Consider the following 20,773-nt stretch of genomic DNA (forward strand, 5'->3'; position numbering starts at 1 on the left):
ATATATTTTATATAAGACCAAAAGTCTTTTAAGTATATATATATATATGCTTATATTATAAATGTATATTTATATTATTTACATATTATAATTTTATATATTATATATTATAATTATATATTTGTATATTTATATTATTTTATATTAAATATTTATAAATAAATTTAAGAACACATACACATAAATATATATATATATATATATATCAAAGAAGTGACAGTAAGTTTTAAATGTTTTTATAAGACACTATTGCCTATTCTCGCAAAATTTTCTGACAGGACCCTGATATAGCTGTCTCTTGTGAGGCTATATCAGTGCCTACCTAATCCAGAAGTGGATGCTCAATGTCATCTATTGTATGGAACACAGGGCCCACAATGGAGGAGCTAGAGAAAGTACCCAAGGAGGTGAAGGGGTCTGCAACCCTATAGACAGAACAACAATATGAACTAACCAGGACCCCCAGAGTTCATGTGTTTAGCTGCATATATAGCAGAAGATGGGCTCCTCCACCATCATTGAGAGGAAAGGCCCTTGATCTTGTGAAGATTATATGCCCCAGTAGAGGGAAATGCCAGGGTCTGGAAGCAGGAGTGGGTGGGTTGGGGAGCAGGGTGTTGAGAGTATATAGGGGATAGTATTTGAAATGTAAATGAAGAAAATTTCTAATAAAATAATTAAAAAATTAAAAAAAAATAAATTCGTGAAGAATTCCATTAAACCGTAATTTGAATATCAAATCTTTCTTTGCAACAATGCTATATTCCATGAATTTCAATGAGTAAAATGTGGATGTTAATGAAGAATGTGTTCCTTAAAAGGACAATGCTAATGATCATATTTCTATGAAGACTGACTTAAGGAAGTGATTGTTTTTGCTAATGCATTTTAGACCCATTTGGTTCCCCATTTAGTAGTGAGAATTGAAAAATGCGAAATATTTAGTGTAGCTGCAAACACTCAATTGTTTTGTTGAAAATGTCATTTTCTAGAAAGCAGCATAATTTAAACATCTGCCTCTCATTCTGTTTTTCAGAATTTTCTGAGTCCAGAAACTCAATCAGAACTGCACACAAAAGGCAATCTCTGAAAAAAAATTAGGTTCATGCAAATGTCAGTAGTTTTACCTATCCCTTCCATAACTACAATATAAATAGCATGATGACATATCTACAAGCTTATTTCATTTCATTTTTTTTATTTTTATTACTCATTTTTTTTAGAGTCTAGTAGTTATCCCCCTCCTGGTCTGCCCCCCTGACTCTTCCTCATCTAACATCTCCTCCCCCATCTCCAAGATGATATCCCTACATCCCCAACGCCCAGCCCTTCCCAATCCCTGGGGACTTAAGTCTCTCTGGGGTTAGGTGTGTCTCTCCCACTGATGCTAGACCAGGCAGTCTTATGCTGCATATTTGTTGGGGGCTTCACATCAGCTAGTGTATGATCTCTGGTTAGAGGCTCAATGTCTGAGAGATCTTGCTTGTCCAGGTTTGTTGAGAATGCTGGTGTTTCTATGGGTCACCCTCCTCAGCTTCTTAGAACTATTCCCTATTCATCCACAGAGTCCTTGGGCTTCTGATCATTGTTGTATATAATAGATTTGTATTTGACAGCAGAAAAGGAACATTTCCTCCTTAGACTATTGGCCAATAGCTTGAATAACAGATTTAAAAAAGGCAGTATTTTGTTATGTGTGTGCTCTTCCTGGAAATCAGAAAATATGTTCTGATTTCATCTTTGCTGATTATTTAGTTAGTCTTTTTTTCTCATTGATTAATTGATTTGGTAGATGGTTTCTATGTGTAACACTTTCTGTCCTAGATCTCATTTTTCTACACGAAGTGGTGGATTCAACTGCCTTATCAACATTTTTTTTGGAAGTTACCAGAGGGAAATCTCCATGAAAGCAAAATGATGAATAAAATTGTAATAATTAGAGAGTTTAGTTCTCTGAGAAGAAATGAAGCAAGTGAATGGGTGTAAGATTTTATGGACAGTGTTCAGAAGTTCAATAGATATGATACTTCCTGATATTACTAGAGCAAACAGTGAGAGTGATTCTAAAACTATACACATGCACTATAACCCAATATTTGGTGGGTATGTACCAACTTTACATTTGACAGAATTCCTGAAATATTTGTTCAGAAATATGATTTTTCCCTGATCTTTTGGGTAGAATTTCTCTCTGGTCGCATTAAAATGATATAAATCTTGGGTACAAAAATACATCCAAGCATCCCTGCACTGGATGCCAAGATGGAGAAGATCTCCACAGCAACCATGACGTTGCCCTTGGTGCTATGGTAGACAGGGAGGAAGGTGACCCAGACACTGAAGAACACTAGCATGCTGAAGGTCAAGAACTTGGCTTCATTAAATGTGTCAGGTAGATTCTTGACCAAGAAAGCCACAGAGAAGCTTCCAAGTGCCAGGCAGGCCAAATATCCCAGGATACAGTAGAATGCAGTAACTGAGCCCTTGTTGCACACAATGATGATGTGGCCATGGAGAGTGTGTTCATCAATATCAACAAAGGGAGGAGAAACTGCTAGCCAGATTGCACACAGAACACATTGGAGTAGGGAACATATGGGAATGATGTAATTGGGTGCCCCTGATACCAGGAAGTTTCTCAATCTCCTTCCTGGGTCTGTGACTTTGAAAGCCAGAACCACAGTGACTGTTTTGGCCAGAACTGTGGAAACAGCCACAGTGAATACAATTCCAAATGTGATTTGCTGTAAGACACAGGTGGCTCTGGTAGGATGTCCAATGAAGAAAAAGGAGCATAGAAAACAGAACATGAGTGACATAAGTAATAGGTAGCTGAGGCTTCTGTTATTGGCCTTCACAATAGGAGTGTCATGGTGCTTCACAAAGACACAAAGTACCACAGCTGTGAATGCAGAGAAACAGAAGGCCATTAAGGCAAGTGCCATCCCCAAGGGGTCTTCATAGCTTAGAAAGGTGACACCTTTCTGAATACATTTGTTCTGTTCAGTGTTGGCATAGTGGTATTCTGGACAATTCACACATTGGTCCATATCTGATTTCCAAAGGAAAGCTTAGTTAGGTCTGCTTTAGAAATTTTAATGTCAAGGTATTTCAAGTAAGGGTAATGAAAGAAGCCTTGAAATGCTGCCTTTGTTGCTAATAATGTAATGTGAAGGATATTGCTGCCGAGCATTGCTTTCAATTCATAATGTTCATAAAGTTTTAAAGGAAAATAAAACCAAGAAATTTTTTAATTCATCTACTTAAATTGATTGTATCATTTATGATGTTATTAGAAAGCGATTTTTGGGTGTGGGGGGTGAGAGGGGAACCAAGCCACGAGGACCAGCATAAAGAATACAAACAGGCAACTTCAGGTAATAAGAGGGTGGGTGGACCCACCAAAATGTACCAGAGACTTGGGAGGTCAGAGACCTTATATTTAATATACTACAGTAGAAAGAGGGAACGTACAGAGCCCACCTCCAGCGGGAAGAGAGGACATCAAGTGAGTGATGGGGTTCCCATCCCATAGTCACATCTGTGACCCATAATTGTTCCTGTCTGAATGCAAGGATGAAATGTAGAGGAGCCTGAGGAAAAGAATTTCCAATGACAGGCCCAAAGTGGGATATAGGTCAAGAGGAGGTCCTATGGCTTCACATTTTACTGAGGCTCTGGAGCACTCACAAAAAGGATCTATCATGACTGCCCTCCTAAATATAGTTATTTGCACCCAACCAATGGACAGAAGCAACTAACCCCTGTATTAGGGAAGGCTGAAAGTAGTTGAGGAGTAAGGTGATCTTGCAGTGAGACCAGCAGTCTCAATTAATCTTGTCCCCAGAAATCTCTCAAACAATGTACCACCAAACAGACACCATACACCAGCTGATAGGGGTCCCTCAATACAGTAAAGCGCTTCTGTGTCTGTGTTCATTCAGAGAAGATGCACCTAACTCTCAAAGACTGAAGGACCCAGGGAGTTTAGAGGTCAGGTGGTGTGGGGCATTGGTCTATGCACAGACAGGCTGGAATCCAGTCAAGCTCAGATGCTGAACCCTGGGACTCGGTGGTCATAATTTACCTACATAGGAGGGAAGGATTTCTCTCATGGTCCTGGAACTCTGGCTCCTGCCTAAGTTACCTTCCACTACAGCCCCCACAAGAGAAACAAGGCTAGAAGTCATGTAGGCAATATCCCAAGCTTTTGACCTTCAGGCTAAACTCCTCCCCAGTTACCTAGCAACAGAAAAGATATCATATTTTAAAAGGGGCTGATAGGCCACTCATTGTCCTGTCTCTCTCACTCCTTTGTTCTCTTGCTCTTACTCTCCTCTCACCTTTTCCCTCTTACTCTCTCTTTTTTTCTAGCCCCCCCCACCTACATTGTTTCTTTCTCTTGGCCATTTTACAATAAAGCTCTAAAAGCATAGAGAGTCTCTGATCATCAGGGCGGTGCTCACTCTTGCTAGTGTGGGAACATGTCTTACATCTTCCCTCTCTCTCATTACCGCGGGGCTACAGTTTATTGTCCCAAGGACCCCAGGTTGGGCTTCCCCTTGTCCATCCCCTGTTGAATGAGTTAGAGGCTTGGATGCCCACCCAGTTCTGAATGGAAAGTGTCTGGCAGCCCTCCCATGTCTGCCTGTCCAGGGCATAAGTGGAACTCTAGGGGGACATGGGTCCTCACTCCCTCCTCTTTTCCCAGGCCCCCTTTTCGTTCCTATAAGGTGGTGTGAGGGATGGTGATTCAACATGAAGACAGGTTGGGTTGGGGAGGAGGTGTGGGATGTGGAGTATTCAGTCGGTGTATGGGGGGATGGGGAATGGAATATGAAATGTAAAAAATAAATAAAACAATAAAGTTATCAGAAAGCAAAGATTTCCTAAGCCATTTTTTTGGTCCTATGTTAACATCAAGTAGATTATTTAATTCAGAGAAGATACATTCATAAACTACAACGTGGTTGGGTATATTTTATAAATACAAAACCCTATACTCACTGTTTTCTAAGATCACTGACTATTTTATGAATTCATTCCCTATGACACATTGAGACTCTGACTTCTACTGGGAAACGATGTATAATAACTACTGGAGAATTTACTAGTTTAAACTTGTTGATACAGAAACAACACAAAATTGAATAAGTAGGCTGTATACATACTTATATGTGTGAGTTCATGTGAAGGTAGATATTGCATTATTGTATTTAAGAGATTCCTGTCATAAGTCATAGGAAGAAGTTGGAATATGAGAGGAAATATAATGTTTATGTTTGAATAGTAAAAAATATTAATGAAATAAGCCCTAAGATGTTTCCTCATCTGGCAATAATTAATCAATAGTTCTGGTTATTGTTCATGAGGTGCACTAATTTTAGCACTGAAGGAAAAATATCTCTGTAGATACTTTGCACTAAAAGATCCTTCTCCTTGATTCCTTCTTCATATGGAAAGCTGAGCACTTTAGTCCTTGCCTCACCTCCATTCTTATGAGAATCAAGGATGAAATCAGTGTTGAGAAACAGAATGAGTAAAATAACAGAGGAATCCTCTGGAAAGTGTGGTAACCCAGGTGGTTTGTGTTAAGCAATTATACTCCATACTAAAATTGTAATCCCCAACATGGTAACAACATGAACAGTGATTGTAATTGCACTTAATTTCCAAGTCATTTCAGAGAATGTTGATGTGCTTCCTTGGTTTTCAGAATCCTTATCTACAACAATGCATTTGTGGACAGATATTATTTGATAAGTTGCCTAAGAGCCTAAAAAGTTGGAGTAGATATAAATAGAATATGTTGTTCTACCAGACAATCTGAGTTCAGATCCCAGTCCCCTTGACAGATATCTCACAAGTAAATATAAATTTAATGACAGCAGTATTATTTGCTCATATGTGCACCTGTATATGTGTTATCCACTCCACACACATGAGCAATTAATGCAATAAAATATTTTATGGAATTTTTGTATTTAATTTTGATGTATGTATTAATTTTCATTATGTCTAAAACAATTTCGTATACTTTAAATTTGTTTTCAAGCACTGTATACGTTAAAATGTATAACTTCAAAAGACAAGTTAGTAGATTGCTTGGTTTTACTCCATGCATCATGGGAATAAACTTAAACTGTAACTCTTAACAAGAAATGATTTAACTGTTTAACTGCCTCACAGGCATAATATGTCTTTAAGAATTTTAATTTATTATGTAGAAGGAAAGGCAAAACATTTGAAAAGGTAACCATAAACTTATTGCATTTTGCCAACCCTAAAAAATTATCTTAACAATGGGTGTAGTATGTAATATATTGAATATGAGTCTCATGGTATATTCCCATTCTTAGGTCAAATCTTATCCCCTACATCCTTGATTCTTCATCTGGTTTTGAACATGGCCCTCTTAATATCGCATACTTAGCATTTTTTCATAAATTTGCAAATACTTTTGTCTTCTATAGTAATCTTACAGAGAACATGGATTTTGCACCTAGTTTTCTCATGATCTAATCCAGTAGATTAAATATAATATTCAGTTCTTCATGGGCTCATATATGTACATGGTGTGCATAATCATATTTCATATAGATAGAATCATGAAATATGACTAAATCAATACTAACAAAATTTGTGACTAAAATCTAAATGTACACATAGTTTTATAATAGATCATCTGTTTGGAAAATCTTGTGCAGAATTCCTGCAAAGTGCAGTTATATTTTCTAAAGTATTTTCTTTGTGAAATATAATGTACCATGAATTTTCAATGAGTCAATATGTGGGTCAAGGCACCACGCATATTTGTTTGCTTTGCAAGGTTTTGTTAAGAATTTTTGTATCTACAAGTAGTAAATTTGGTAAGTAATATACTTTATATCTGCAGTTGCCTTTTATCTGACTTATTTATTCCAGGGTGATGCAAGAGAAATACATAACTTCAGGATTTATCAGAGCAGCAAACACTCACTTGTCTCATTAGAAATTTCATTTTCAGGGCAGGGGCTGCAAACAAAACAGCAGGCTGCCATTCCCTCCTTCCATAATCTTCTGAATCCAGGAGTACAATCTGCACTGCACACAGAGGATGGCATCTGAGAAAATTAGACACATATTGATAATGAGTTTTAGAAGGTTCTTTTATGTTTTAGATTAGCACTTTAAGATTTCAATAAGCTCATTTTATTGACACAATCTGATTGACATATATTTGTTTGTTTTTGTGTTTTGAGGCAGGGTTTCTCTGTGTAGCCCAGGCTTTCCTGTAACTCACTTTGTAGACCAGGCCGGCCTCAAAATAAGAAATCCACCTGCCTCTGCCTCCCAAATGCTGGGATTAATGGTGTGTGCCACCACCGCCAGGCCCCTGATTGACATTTTACAATGTCCATTATTTAATGGCCAGAAATGAATATTGGAAATGCATTGAAGAAACGTTGCATAGTATCTGAGTGTCTAGTAATTTAGGAAAAAGAGCTGATATTGAGCTGTATGAGAAAACGACAGAAGTTGCAACCTGATGTTTTTTAGATAATCATTTTCAACTTAGTACTAAGTGTTATGGACAGAGGAAAGTTAATTGAAATATTCTCTCAGCCAACACTAGCCTGTCCTCATATCTTTGAAGCATTTTCTTCTGTCGTAATTGATATAAGAAAGCCCATCTTACTGTGGGCAGTTGAGCCAGTAAGTAGTGTACTTTTCAGATCTCTTGCGGAAAAAAAAAAAAAACCAAAAACAAACAAACAAAAAACCAAAAACAAAAACAAACAGCCTGACCTAATGTTGGCAGTTTTTTCCATTAATGGGAGAATCAGAAAAATGTTTTGGGAAATTGATATTAAAAGATTTTGCCTTGCCTTATCATAAAGAAAAACATCTATTCTTTAGTTCCAGTTTTCTGATATCCACACTTGTCCTTCTATAACTATAAGCCATATGTCAAATCACACTTTCCTCCTCACTTTCCTTATTATCAATGTTTAATTAAAGCAACAGAGAAGCAAGTGAGTATTTGAAGAAATTTGAAATAGGAAAAAATATGTCCTTCAGTCACAGAAAACAAATATGACCTCAAATAAATTACTGTTGCAAAGCATGAGAAAATGTATATAAAGAATAGTGGAGTATGCAGACACTGGTTTAATATGGTTGGAGATGATAAATTATTCCATAGCGACCTTGAATATGGAGTATTCCATGATGTCAAAATGCTCTACAGTGGCTTCAAATATTGGAAAAAGCTGGATAAATATTATATTGTTTAAAGTTAATTGAAGATTTGAAGGATTCTTTCTATGTTTTTGATAATGTAGAAAACGGTCTTACACTTTCCCATTAAAGATAAGAGTATATTCCTCCCACCCATCACTTATTTTCTTTCTTTCTTTCTTTCTTTCTTTCTTTCTTTCTTTCTTTCTTTCTTTCTTTCTTTCTTTCTTTCTTTCTTTCTTTCTTTCTTTCCTTCCTTCCTTCCTTCCTTCCTTCCTTCTTTCCTTCCTTTCCTTCCTTCCTTTCTTTCCTTCCTTCCTTTCCTTCTTTCTTTCTTTCTTTCTTTCTTTCTTTCTTTCTTTCTTTCTTTCTATCTTTTTCTTTTAATTTGGTTTTTCGAGACAGGGTTTCTCCTGTATAGACTTGGCTATCCTGGAACTCACTTTGTAGACCAGGCTGGCCTCGAAATCAGAAAGCTGCTTGCTTCTGCCTCCCAAGTGCTGGGATTATAGGTGTGTGCCACCACGCCTGGCTCCCATCATTTTCTTTAACTGTACATTAACCCTTTGTTATATTTGAAGACTATTTTGAGTTAGAGTATGAAAAGTCTGCATACTTTTGTACTTTATGATAATTTATTTTAAGGTAGTGTCTCCATATCACACATGACTGTTTTGGACTCACAATATCGGGTAGACTGGGACAAAACAGACAGAGATTTTCAGGTTTTGTCTCTAAAGTGCTTGGATGAAAACATGAATCACAAAAACAACCTGACATTATTTCTGACTTTCATAGATAAAATTTCCTATGCGTGTATTAAGTATTGTAAATAGTATTGTGAAAGTAAATGTACTAATATCAATATAGGTGCCTTCTGTTCTATCACTATTTTTGTTTCTTTATCTATGAATTAATGTTGGAGTTGGCTAAGAGCCATTTCTGAAGGTTTTTTGGGGAAATAATGTAATTTTATATTTTGTTGTGTATTGCATTTAATGGAACTGCATATATTGAAGTATGCTTGCATCCCTGAAATAAATTCTCCCTTAGAGGAAGAAAACAAGGGGAGGGGAAAAATAGGAGAAGAATCAGTTATGGTAGAGATGGAAGACGTATACAGAGGTCAGGAAATTGAACAGAGGTGTATAACAATCAGGGTTGGGGTTCTTTGGTTAGCAACCAGAGAGTCCCAGATGCCAGGAAATCAAGAGCATCCCAGGAACCCACAGGGATGACATTAGCTGAAATATCCCAGAATCATGAGGAAAAGTCTGTTGATACCATATCCAGAGGTTAGGCATGTCCCCCCAGTTGAGGAATAGGGCTACCCACACATCTACAAAATTTAACCCAGAATTGTTCCTGTCTAATAGAAATAATGGGGCAAAGAGTAGAACAGAGACAGAAGGAAAGGAAACAGAGAGACTACCCCACCTGAAGATACATCCCAAATGCAGTCACCACACCCAGACACTATTGTGGATGGCAAGAAATGTTTACACACAGTAAATACAGCTATCTGATACAGCTATGTCCTGAGAGGCTCTGGCATATCCTGACCAATACAGATATGGATGCTCACAGTCAAGCATTGAACTGAGTACAGGGACCCCAATGGAGGTGTTAGGGGAAGGACTGAAGGAGTTAAAGTTTCCTATCTGTCATCAATGGGAGGGGAGTCCTTTGGTTCTGTGAAGGCTTGATGCCCCAGTGTAGAAGAATGCTTAGGTGCTGAGGAAGAAGTGGTTAGTTGGGTGGGAGAGCACCCTCATAGAAGAAGGGTAAGGGGGGATGGTATAGTGGGTTTGCAGAAGGGAAACAGGGTAAAGGAGTAACATGTAAAATGTAAATAAATGAAATATCCAATTTAAAAAATTGAAAAAAATAGCCACAAATAGAAAAATCACAATAAAAATGGGAGTATAATTCATGGGTAGCTTCTAGCCTAACACATACTAAGTTCAATCTTCAACTCTAAGAATGTAATAAACAACAGTAAAATAAGAGCAGTTTTTTTTTGTTGTTGTTGTTGTTGTTTTGTTAAGGCTTCATATGTCTTACTTTTATTAAGCCAAAGGCAGCTGGGCAGTGGTGGCACACAACTTTAATCCCAGTACTTGGGAGGCAGAGGCAGGCAGATTTCTGATTTTGAGGCCATCATGGTCTACAGAATTACTTCCACGAGAGCCTGATAATAAAACTAGTTTTTGTTTTGTTTTGTTTTGATTTGATTTTTTTTTTTGGTTTTGATTTTTTTTTGGTTTTAGTCTCTTTTATACCATTTGAATGTTAGGTATATGATTGCAAAATTTCCCATAAAAGCCCTACTACATAAGAGGCCCTATTGAAGGCACATAGGTAAAAAATAATAAAGTTGTTTGTATGTGTGTATATATATTAATATATATATGTACATATACATATATTTATATATAATAAACTTGCTATTTACTTACTGATTCTTCATATAAAATATTAAAGTATACTGCGATAAATGATACTTATATTTTCATGCAATGTGCCACATAGATACATATGAGGGGTATCTAACACTTATTTATTGTCATGTAGTGCTTTCTTATTATTTTATAAGTAGCACAGCTTCTAAAATAACAATTTTCAGAGTGAAAGATAAAGAGTTGACAAAAATCCAAAGTAGAAATAGAATGAGCAAGCCAGGATTATCAGCAGTTGTGGAGGTGAATTAACTCTGATTAATTTGCAAGCAAAACTGAGAATTGGTCTCATCCCACAAACCTCAAGAAATTCTGTCTACAATAGATGGAATAGTCAAGTGGAAGCAATGAGTTGGTCTCACTTGGGCTCAAATATCAATGTGACTGTATTTTTACACTTTTGCCTCCAAGTCCTGAGTACATTCAGTTTATATAAGATTAATTTCCAGGTAGGGGAACAGGGCATTTGTGAGTCACAAAAATTTTCCCACTGACCTTTGTATTTGGTAATTATGTTATGGTTAATCAATGATAAAAGAAGATACCAAAAGACAGCTTCTGGGACAGGCGGGAGCCACAGAGCTGCACCCTTTTCGGGCCGCAGACATCCGGCCACCCTCCCAGCCAGAGGACAGTAGTCTGCCCGGTAAGGGAGCCCTCTGCCTCAGGAGCAGGGAGCGCCATCTTGGTTCCAGGACCCCACCGAAATTAGGAACTCAGTCTGCAGAGGTGAGAGTGTGCATCACAGAAGCTGAAAGCTTCTGTGACCTGCCAAAGCAACACATCATCTGGGAAAGGTCCTGTTTTGGGCCTTCTTCTTCGGCCAGGAGGAGGTCCAAACACCAGATATCTGTGCACCTTCCCTGTAAGAGGAGAGCTTGATTCAAAGAATCAAGAATTGACAAGTGAGAACTCATGAAACTGCAAAGCTTCTGCAAGGCAAAAGACACCATCAATAAGACAAAAAGACCACCAACAGATTGGGAAAAAAATTTTACCTATCCTAAATCAGATAAGGGACTAATATCCAATATATATAAAGAACTAAAGAAGCTGGACTCCAGAAAATCAAATAACCCCATTAAAAAATGGGGCTAAGAACTGAACAAAGAATTCTCACCTGAGGAATACCGAATGGCAGAGAAGCACCTGAAAAAATGTTCAACATCCTCAACCCTCAGGGAAATGCAAATCAAAACAACCCTGAGATTCCACCTCACACCAGTCAGAATGGCTAAGATCAAAAATTCAGGTGCTGGCGAGGATGTGGAGAAAGAGGAACACTCCTCCATTGTTGGTGGGATTGCAAGCTTGTACAACCACTCTCAAATCAGTCTGGTGGTTCCTCAGAAAATTGGACATAGTACTACTGGAGGATCCAGCAATACCTCTCCTGGGCATATATCTAGAAGATGACCCAACCGGTAAGAAGGACACATGCTCCACTATGTTCATAGCAGCCTTATTTATAATAGCCAGAAGCTGGAAAGAACCCAGATGCCTCTCAACAGAGGGATGGATACAGAAAATATGGTACATTTACACAATGGAGTAATACTCAGCTATTTTTTTTTTTTTTTTGGTTTTTTCGAGACAGGGTTTCTCTGTGTAGTCCTGGCTGTCCTGGAACTCACTCTGTAGACCAGGCTGGCCTCGAACTCAGAAATCCGCCTGCCTCTGCCTCCCAAGTGCTGGGATTAAAGGCGTGCGCCACCACGCCTGGCAATACTCAGCTATTAAAAAGAATGAATTTATGAAATTCCTAGCCAAATGGATGGACCTGGAGGGCATCATCTTCAGTGTGGTAACACAATCACAAAGGAACTCACACAATATGTATTTACTGATAAGTGGATATTAGCCCAAAACTTAGGATACCCAAGATATAAGATAGAATTTGATAAACACATGAAACTCAAGATGAATGAAGACCAAAGTGTGGACACTGTGCTCCTTCTTAGAATTGGGAACAAAACACCCATGGAAGGAGTTACAGAGACAAAGTTTGGAGCTGTGATGAAAGAATGGACCATCTAGAGACTGTCATATCTAGGGATCAATCCCATAATCAGCTTCCAACCATTGACACCATTGCATACACTCGCAAGATTTTGCTGAAAGGACCCAGATATAGCTGTCTCTTTTGAGACTATGCTGGGGCCTAGCAAACACAGAATTGTATGCTAACAGTCAGCTTTTGGATGGATCACAGGGCTCCCAATGGAGAAGCTAGAGAAAGAACCCAAGCAGCTAAAGGGATCTGCAACCCTATAGTTGGAACAATATGATGAACTAACCAGTACCCCGGAGCTCTTTTCTTTAGCTGCATATGTATCGAAAGATGGCCTAGTTGGCCATCACTGGAAAGAGAGTCCCATTGGACTTGCAAACTTTATATGCCCCAATACAAGGGAATGACAGGGCCAAAAGAATGGGAATGGGTGGATAGGGAAGTGGGGTGGCTTATGGGGGACTTTTGGGATAGCATTGGAAATGTAATTGAGGAAAATACATAATAAAAATAAATAAATAAAATAATAAAATAAGAAGATACCAACAGTGTTTGACTACCAGATTCTCGTGTTTTGGCTGGCTTTGAAAAGGACAGTCTATTTCAGGGTGTTTGTGTAGAATTCCCATTGACATATAACATCACTTTGTCCAAGGAATTCCTTTTGCAGTTCAACATTAATATTTTATAGGCTTGTCTTCTTATGTTTGTTCACATGCAAATGTGGAATAAATAATTTGTATCAGTAGTTCCAGATATTCTGATTGTCGATTTGAGAGTTTGAATTATATTTTCAAAAATAAAGTATTCTTAGTCCGAAACTGGGAATAACTGTCACTCAATTGTCTATCACTAACTCATGCTTCACTCACTACTATTCATATGAGGTATGACGTAGAATTTCGTGGTCTTTTCACCTAGCTCAATTTCATATGTCTAGTTACCATAATGTGTTATGACAATTTTGTTCTATTATGATGGCTTAGTTTTGTTTAATCTTGTTTTATTTTATTATTTTTCCATAAATCCTGTCATTTTCTAATGAGTGACATAAAGTGGATGTGATGAAAAAGGAAGAAAATAGGAATATTAACTATGATATATTTGCCAGTAGAACTGGCAATTGTACACATCCCAATAGAAGGAATGGAAACTGTAATTAGGATATGTTATGTGAGAATAACAAGTTATTTTCAATAAATAAAACAATCAAAAATTTTAAAAAATCCTCCCTGTTCTCAGAGAATGATCTTTCTGTTGTGTGTTGTGTTCTTTGGTAGGTGTTTTTGTCAAGAATTTTTCCACACATATCCATCAAATGTATTGTTCTTGAATGACCTTTTTCGCTCTTATTAAACATTATACTGTTTTCCTCCATTTTTTAATAAAGAAAAGTTCTCCTCTTGTATATGAATGTGTCTTCCTACCCTCTGCAGGCTACTTAGGAATGTCTTAATAAACCAGTTTTGTTGTCTTTGATTTCGTTTAGAGAATGTTAACAAAAGACTTCAATTATAACTGAAAATTATTTGTTGCTTTTGTCTAGTTGCTGTTATTGCTGTACTTGAGGTGTGTTAATAGCCTTTATTTTTTCTGTTGTTCTAGTGCTATCTATTGTTTTCTTTGACCTTCTGGTCATCTTATGTAAAAGAGTGAATGGATTCTTCAAATTTACTAAAAAGTGATATTTCTATGAATATGATTTTCTGTAAGTGTGTTCATTAGTGAATGTGGTGAATGTCCTTTTATTATATGGTAAACATTTTTGGATATATTGACAAGGGTTAGCAATTATGACTGTTGGTGTTTCATAACTGTAACATTAGCCTCTTTCATATCAATACCTGTTCCAGAAGTTTAAGGTAAGGGAGGAGATTGCTGTTTCATTAGAGCAATTATGTGAAGAAAATTTTGTTTAATTTAAAGGAAAGAATATCTAACAGGGGTGATGAACAGTTTTTTTTAATTATTAAATTTCAAAAAATGGTTCTGATATGACAAAGGTATATTTTATGCATGTTTGAAATCTTCAAATAATTGGTAAAAATGTGAAAAATGAAAAAAAAGAAAGATAGCAAACACAGAAGTGTATGCTCACAGTCAGCTATTGAATGGATCACAGGGCCCCCAATGGAAGAGCTAGAGAAAGCACCCAAGGAACTAAAGGGAACTGCAACCCTATAGGTGGAACAACAATATGAACTAACCAGTACCCCGGAGATCTTGTCTCTAGCTGCATATTTATCAAAAGATGGCCTAATAGGCCATCACTTGAAAGAGAGGCCCATTGGACTTGTAAACTTTATATTCCCCAGTACAGGGGAACACCAGGGCCAAAAAGGGGGAGTGGGTAGTTAGTGGAGTGGGGGTGGGTGGGTATGGGGGACTTTTGGTATAGCATTGGAAATGAAAATGAGCTAAATACCTAATAAAATTGGAAAAAAAAGAAAAAAAAGAAATATCATACAGGAGAGTAGAAATTGTTTCCTTATGTGACTAAATTGTTAATTTCAATATGTTGCCGTGTATTCATCTGATGCTGTTTACAGCTCTGTATTATATAAACCAGTAAGTTAGCACACACTTACCTTTCTTCTTCCTGTGGCCAACTCAATCATGTCTAAGTAAAAGTTAATGTGTCGACCATGTGGTAAATATGGGCTGAACTTTCCTAACTTCATCTTCATTCCAAGGTGTTGTGAGAGGTTCACAAAGTGAATAATGTCATATTCATCCTGCATTATTACTCTTTGCTTCATAAACACTTTGTCCCCAAGAGGATTAGTGAAGTAGATCCTTCTTAGAAAGGAGTTTACCTAAAATACAAGCATTGCAGTATAATGTATATATCATTTCTTCAAGTCATAAAATTCATTCTGATTTCATAGCAAAGACATACATATTTAAAGAAAGAAAGAAAGAGAGGAATCACAACAAATGCAATTGCATAAATGAAATTATCACAATATTCAGTATTCTCAGCGAAAAATACCAAACACAAACAGAGAAAAATGCAGATCCAAACACAGGTATGCAACACACACACACACACACACACACACACACACACACACACCAAACACACACACAAACATATAAATATACACACAGACACTGAGAGAGGCTCACATCTTTTCTAAGTCACACATATAGTACAGGTATACATTTATTTACAAACAAATATACGTTCATGTTGAAGAACATATGTAAATATTCAGGCACATAAATGACAATCATATCCACACAAATAAAAACACAGATATGAAGTCACACAAAGTAATACACTGGCATACATACAAGCACACACACAGACATACACACACACAAACACACACACACACACACAGAAACACACACACACACACACACACAGAGAGAGATAGAGAGAGAGAGAGAGAGAGAGAGAGAGAGAGAGAGAGACTGACAGCAAAACACGGAGAGAGGTATAAATATTTAAGGACCAGCCATGAACAATAATGACACACAGAGATTTTTATACTCACTCCTAAGGACAAAAAGGAAGGTAAAGGCCTTGCCAAGTACAAGGAAATAGGCAGACACATACTTAGTAAAACAGGTACAAATCTGTATAAGTACTTATAAACACTTACAAAATACATACATTGTACTCAATGAAACCTATTCTGACAAAACACCAAAGAAACATACACACATATATAAACTAACACTTATAGAAAGAAATTCCTACATAGAAAATATTGTTGCTCACTTCCACTTTCATACAGAGAGATAAACATATATGTTGAAAGTAACAGAAATATAAACATAGATACACAGAAAGAGTAGAAAATATACATATACTCAGTGAGAAGCATACATTCACACGTATAAACACATTTCTATAGACAGAAATGAATACCAACACTATTTCTGTTTTAGTTACTCTCAGAAAACCCAGAAGGTTCTCCAGAGCCTACACTCTTGGCAGAATCACTGGATTATACTAATGAAAATAATTCCTCCAAATGATTTCCTTATAATTGACAAATATAAATAAAACCCCATATTCTAATCATGGAGAAAAAAATGAGGAAAGACTGTTTATATCCAATATTGGAAGGGGCATGCTAATAGATATTTGGATGCTTTGTATAAAACCACACATTTTCATTGCTAATCTGTGAATTATTTTTCCAATCACATTTATAACAATCTATAGATTTGCTTTTGTTAAGATAAAACGTTCGGAAACCTATCTATTTTGGAAAATATTTCTTATTTCTTTAAGTCTGGGCATCTGAAAGACTCTAAACAACTATGTAATTGAAGACACCAAACCTCGGCCAATAGAAGAAACTTTTACCTTCAAGCAGTGAGAACTGGCTCCTTTTCCATTGTCTATTGCCTGATTATCAGCCTGTTGCAGATTCATCTCGTGGAGGGCATGGGCTATGGCATGCACAGCATTGTATATGTTATGACTACTCTCACTAAAGGTCATGTCAAACTTCTGTTCCATTAGCCAATCAAATGAGGCTTCAGATGAATTGTTCTTCAGTATTTTACAGTTAGATGCTGAGTCTTCATAGTTAAAATATTTCCACTCTGGCATTACTAGATATAAGTCTGTGTTTCTGAGATGGAACCATGTCTGTACAAATTTTTTAAAGCCAGAAATCTCACCATGGTGTGGTAGAAAAGTAAGTGATCCATAGAATGTGCCATGAGTTATGTCTGTCTTACTGGTAGGGAAATTCCATTGTATTGTGGTGATCCATATTCTCTGTAAAATGGGAGGTTCCCGCATTCTGAAGATCAAATTAATGAAATTGTATGTTTCTCCATAAATGATAATAACATTTGTGGATGACATCGAAATTTGGTTGTAGTACATTTCAGTGTTTTGTGGAAATGAAACTTCATCAACAGAGATCATTTTCACAAAGGCAAAGCAAATTTCCTTGTTTTCACTCTGTTTCTTTAACTCTACAAGAAATTGGTTTCCTTGACCGTCATCTGTGATGACAATGCCAATCCAATTCCAGCTAAAGTAAAGTATGAAGGAGACCATTGCCAATGCTAGAGATGTGTCCTTTGGGGCCATCTGATAGAGATAGGGATATTGTTCATCATCACTGAAGATAGAATGGAAAGGTCCATAGGTAAGCTGAAGGAGCTACAACACAAAGACCAGCATGAGGTGTGGTGCATGGGAAAACACTTGTAATCATATTTACCTGCAAACAGTTGATTACCTGTGTCTTTTTCTCCCATCTCTGATTCAAATTAGCAAACGTGGAAGCCTGGCACATCCACTTCTAATGGGAACAGCAAGCATAGCTGTTTAACAAAGATGTAACAAATGTATTCACATGTTATAATGACTGCCTTTCTGTCTTTCAATTTTAGTCTTGATATCTGTGTTTCAAATGTTTGAAGGGATTTTTATACTTTTACAATTTGGGGATATTTGATTAATATTTTTCAAAAAGGCTTTTATGCCATAATCCATAAAAACTTCTAAGATTGAAGAGGATAGTCCTGTACATAATACTGATATAACATTTGGAAGAGATATTTTTATATTGCCCTACTTTACAGTAATATTGTACACTAGAAGTTGTGACTCACATAAAACTGCCAGAGATCTTCTTTTTAGGTTTTGTTCTGAATTACTCTGGTAATGTCTGCCTGTGTGTCTCCTCAAGAAACAGACAATAAAATCAAAGTGATTGTTAAAATATAGACTAGATTTTGCAGCCTAAAAGTGTTAGCAGCAAATTGGATTAGAAAAAAATCTTCTTACTATATACCCACGTATTTCTGGTGCAAAATAATTGGGATTCGGTTGGGGATTTAGCTCAGTGGTAGAGCACTTGCCTAGCAAGCGCAAGGCCCTGGGTTCGGTCCTCAGCTCTGGAAAAAAAAAATAATTGGGATTGATAAGTTGTACATATTGAGGAAAATATATAGAAATGAAGTTAGATTGAATGGTATTTTGTCCTCCTTAAAAAGTGATTATAATGTTTTAAAAATCTTCATGTGGAAAAATATGGAAGAGTATGGTATTGGAACCCCATAACTTCTCTTTCTTAGAAAAGTTCACTTTTGAAGTTCTAATCTTGCATCTTACGATGTGGAAGCAAAAGAAAAAACAAGATAAAACATAGCAATAAATTCTACAGAGTATATAATAATATTATATACTGATAATAATTTAACAATTTAAATTAATTACTTTAATAAATATCATCATATAATAAAGAAAATGTTTTTTTTTTTAAGGTATAGCACTATGGGTGTGTATTTTTTTTCCAGGGATCTAATGTCAATTTAAATTCTGACTCTTAATAGTTGGTCATACACTCACAGGTAATCAAATGACTAACTCCACAGACTGGATTGGAGCTTTTCATCCTTTCTAGTACCACTGAAATGTCATGAGTTGACAGATTAAGAATGGTATTTCATGCCTTTACAAATAAAAATAATTCAGATAGTTAAAAGTTAGGTTATAGAGAAAATGTTGGTAAAATTTATTTCTCTTCCATCACAGTTTATCTCTGATGACTAAACTTATAACACCACCATAATTCTATTATTTCATAGTTTACCAATGATAATTTAATCTTATAACCAAGATAAAGATAACACCTATCTGGGGACAGAAATAACATGCTCTATATTTTCGAACAGCATGAACAAATCTCTGCTTGCTGAGATTGGTGTAAATAATGAAACACTCTGACTTACAGTCAGTCAAGGCTGTAAGATTCCTTCTACCACCATGCCAGACTAAATTCTCCATGGCCTCTTCTATTCTGTCTTGCTGGTATCATTCTACTTCTGTTGGTAGCCCTTAGCAGAAGGCCTAACATGTTTCTGAATAGTAAGTAACCTGGAACTACCTAGATAGACATAAGCATAAGTCCAACCATATCCATTAACTTTCTTAATAGCTATCAAAGTACCCCAAAGGGACATGATGTTAAGAATTCCTGGCCGATGATAACTCACACGTGGGGATAAGAAGCTGTCCAGGTACTTCCAGATACTTAAAGATACCTCCCAATTGGGTCCTGAAAGCAGAAAGGAACACATAGTCTCTTCATTACAGAAATAATTCGGGATAGGGCTTTTTTTTTATTATTAAATAAATATGGTGTAGGTGTTACAGTTTCTCCATCACAGTGGCCCAAAGTGTATCTTATAATCAAAGACATATTTGGTAAAAGATCAGGATTTTTGTTGATTTCATACACTGCAAACACCAATGCCAAAGCATATTTGTGGTTTCTAGTTGTTTTTCTGTAAAAGAGTACAGTGTTTATTATGGACAGATGATTATACATGCATATTTGTACTCAATAGAAGCACTATGTTATACTGGAAGTTTCTGAATCTGACATCTAAAGACAGGAACAAATGGCTTTTGTTATAAGATTGGATTGACAGATGAACCTGGAAAATACAAAGCACTTTAAAATTTCATGACAGTGTTGGTCCCATAAATAAGAGATGGTATTGACCTCATCCACAGAGATAATTTCCATTTTTGTTTTTGAGCGCTTGATCAGAAGGTAAAGAGAAAACAACAGATATTGACAAAACCATAATTCTGATCATGTCTTCATTTTGAAATTATTGAAAAATAAATAAATTTGTGATTAGAGCCACTGAGTTCATGATATTTTCATGTGAAATTAACTGGATTGTTTAAGGAAATGAAACCATAGCCTGGAATGGTGTCACACGTCTTTAATCCCAGCACTTGGGATGCAGAGGCAGGTGGATTTCTGAGTTTGAGGCTAACCTGGTCTACAAAGTGAGTTCCTGGACAGCCAGAGCTATACAGAGAAACCCTGTCTCAAAGAAAGAAAGAAAGAAAGAAAGAAAGAAAGAAAGAAAGAAAGAAAGAAAGAAAGAAAGAAAGAAAGAAAGAAAGAAAGAAAGAAAGAAAGAGAGAAAATCATGATTTATCAATGCATAATTGTCTCTATCTCTAGCAACGTTTGATTCCTGTACTTATAATCACTTACAAGTAGTGACCAAAATTCTTGACATATCCCTTCATATTTATCCTCATGCTGTTATTTTTTCAATCTTTTATTGAAAGAAAATA

At 36.5% G+C, this 20,773-nt stretch overlaps 1 protein-coding gene across 1 annotated transcript in view; it reads right to left on the reverse strand.

Annotated features, from left to right (window-relative positions):
• Positions 1-21: 21 nt before the first annotated feature.
• LOC110287894 (vomeronasal type-2 receptor 116-like) overlaps positions 22-20,773 on the reverse strand; it is a 23,032-nt gene continuing 2,280 nt past the window's right edge. Inside the window, 6 exon segments of the mRNA XM_085842301.1 lie at positions 22-2,902; positions 6,980-7,103; positions 15,279-15,506; positions 17,015-17,827; positions 19,669-19,784; positions 19,787-19,959. Coding sequence (XP_085698427.1) covers positions 2,148-2,902; positions 6,980-7,103; positions 15,279-15,506; positions 17,015-17,827; positions 19,669-19,784; positions 19,787-19,959 — 2,209 coding nt within the window. The 3' untranslated portion in view covers positions 22-2,147.

This window comes from Mus caroli, unplaced genomic scaffold (assembly GCF_978045245.1).
Source record: "Mus caroli unplaced genomic scaffold, Mus_caroli_1 scaffold_8, whole genome shotgun sequence".
Taxonomy (NCBI): domain Eukaryota; kingdom Metazoa; phylum Chordata; class Mammalia; order Rodentia; family Muridae; genus Mus; species Mus caroli.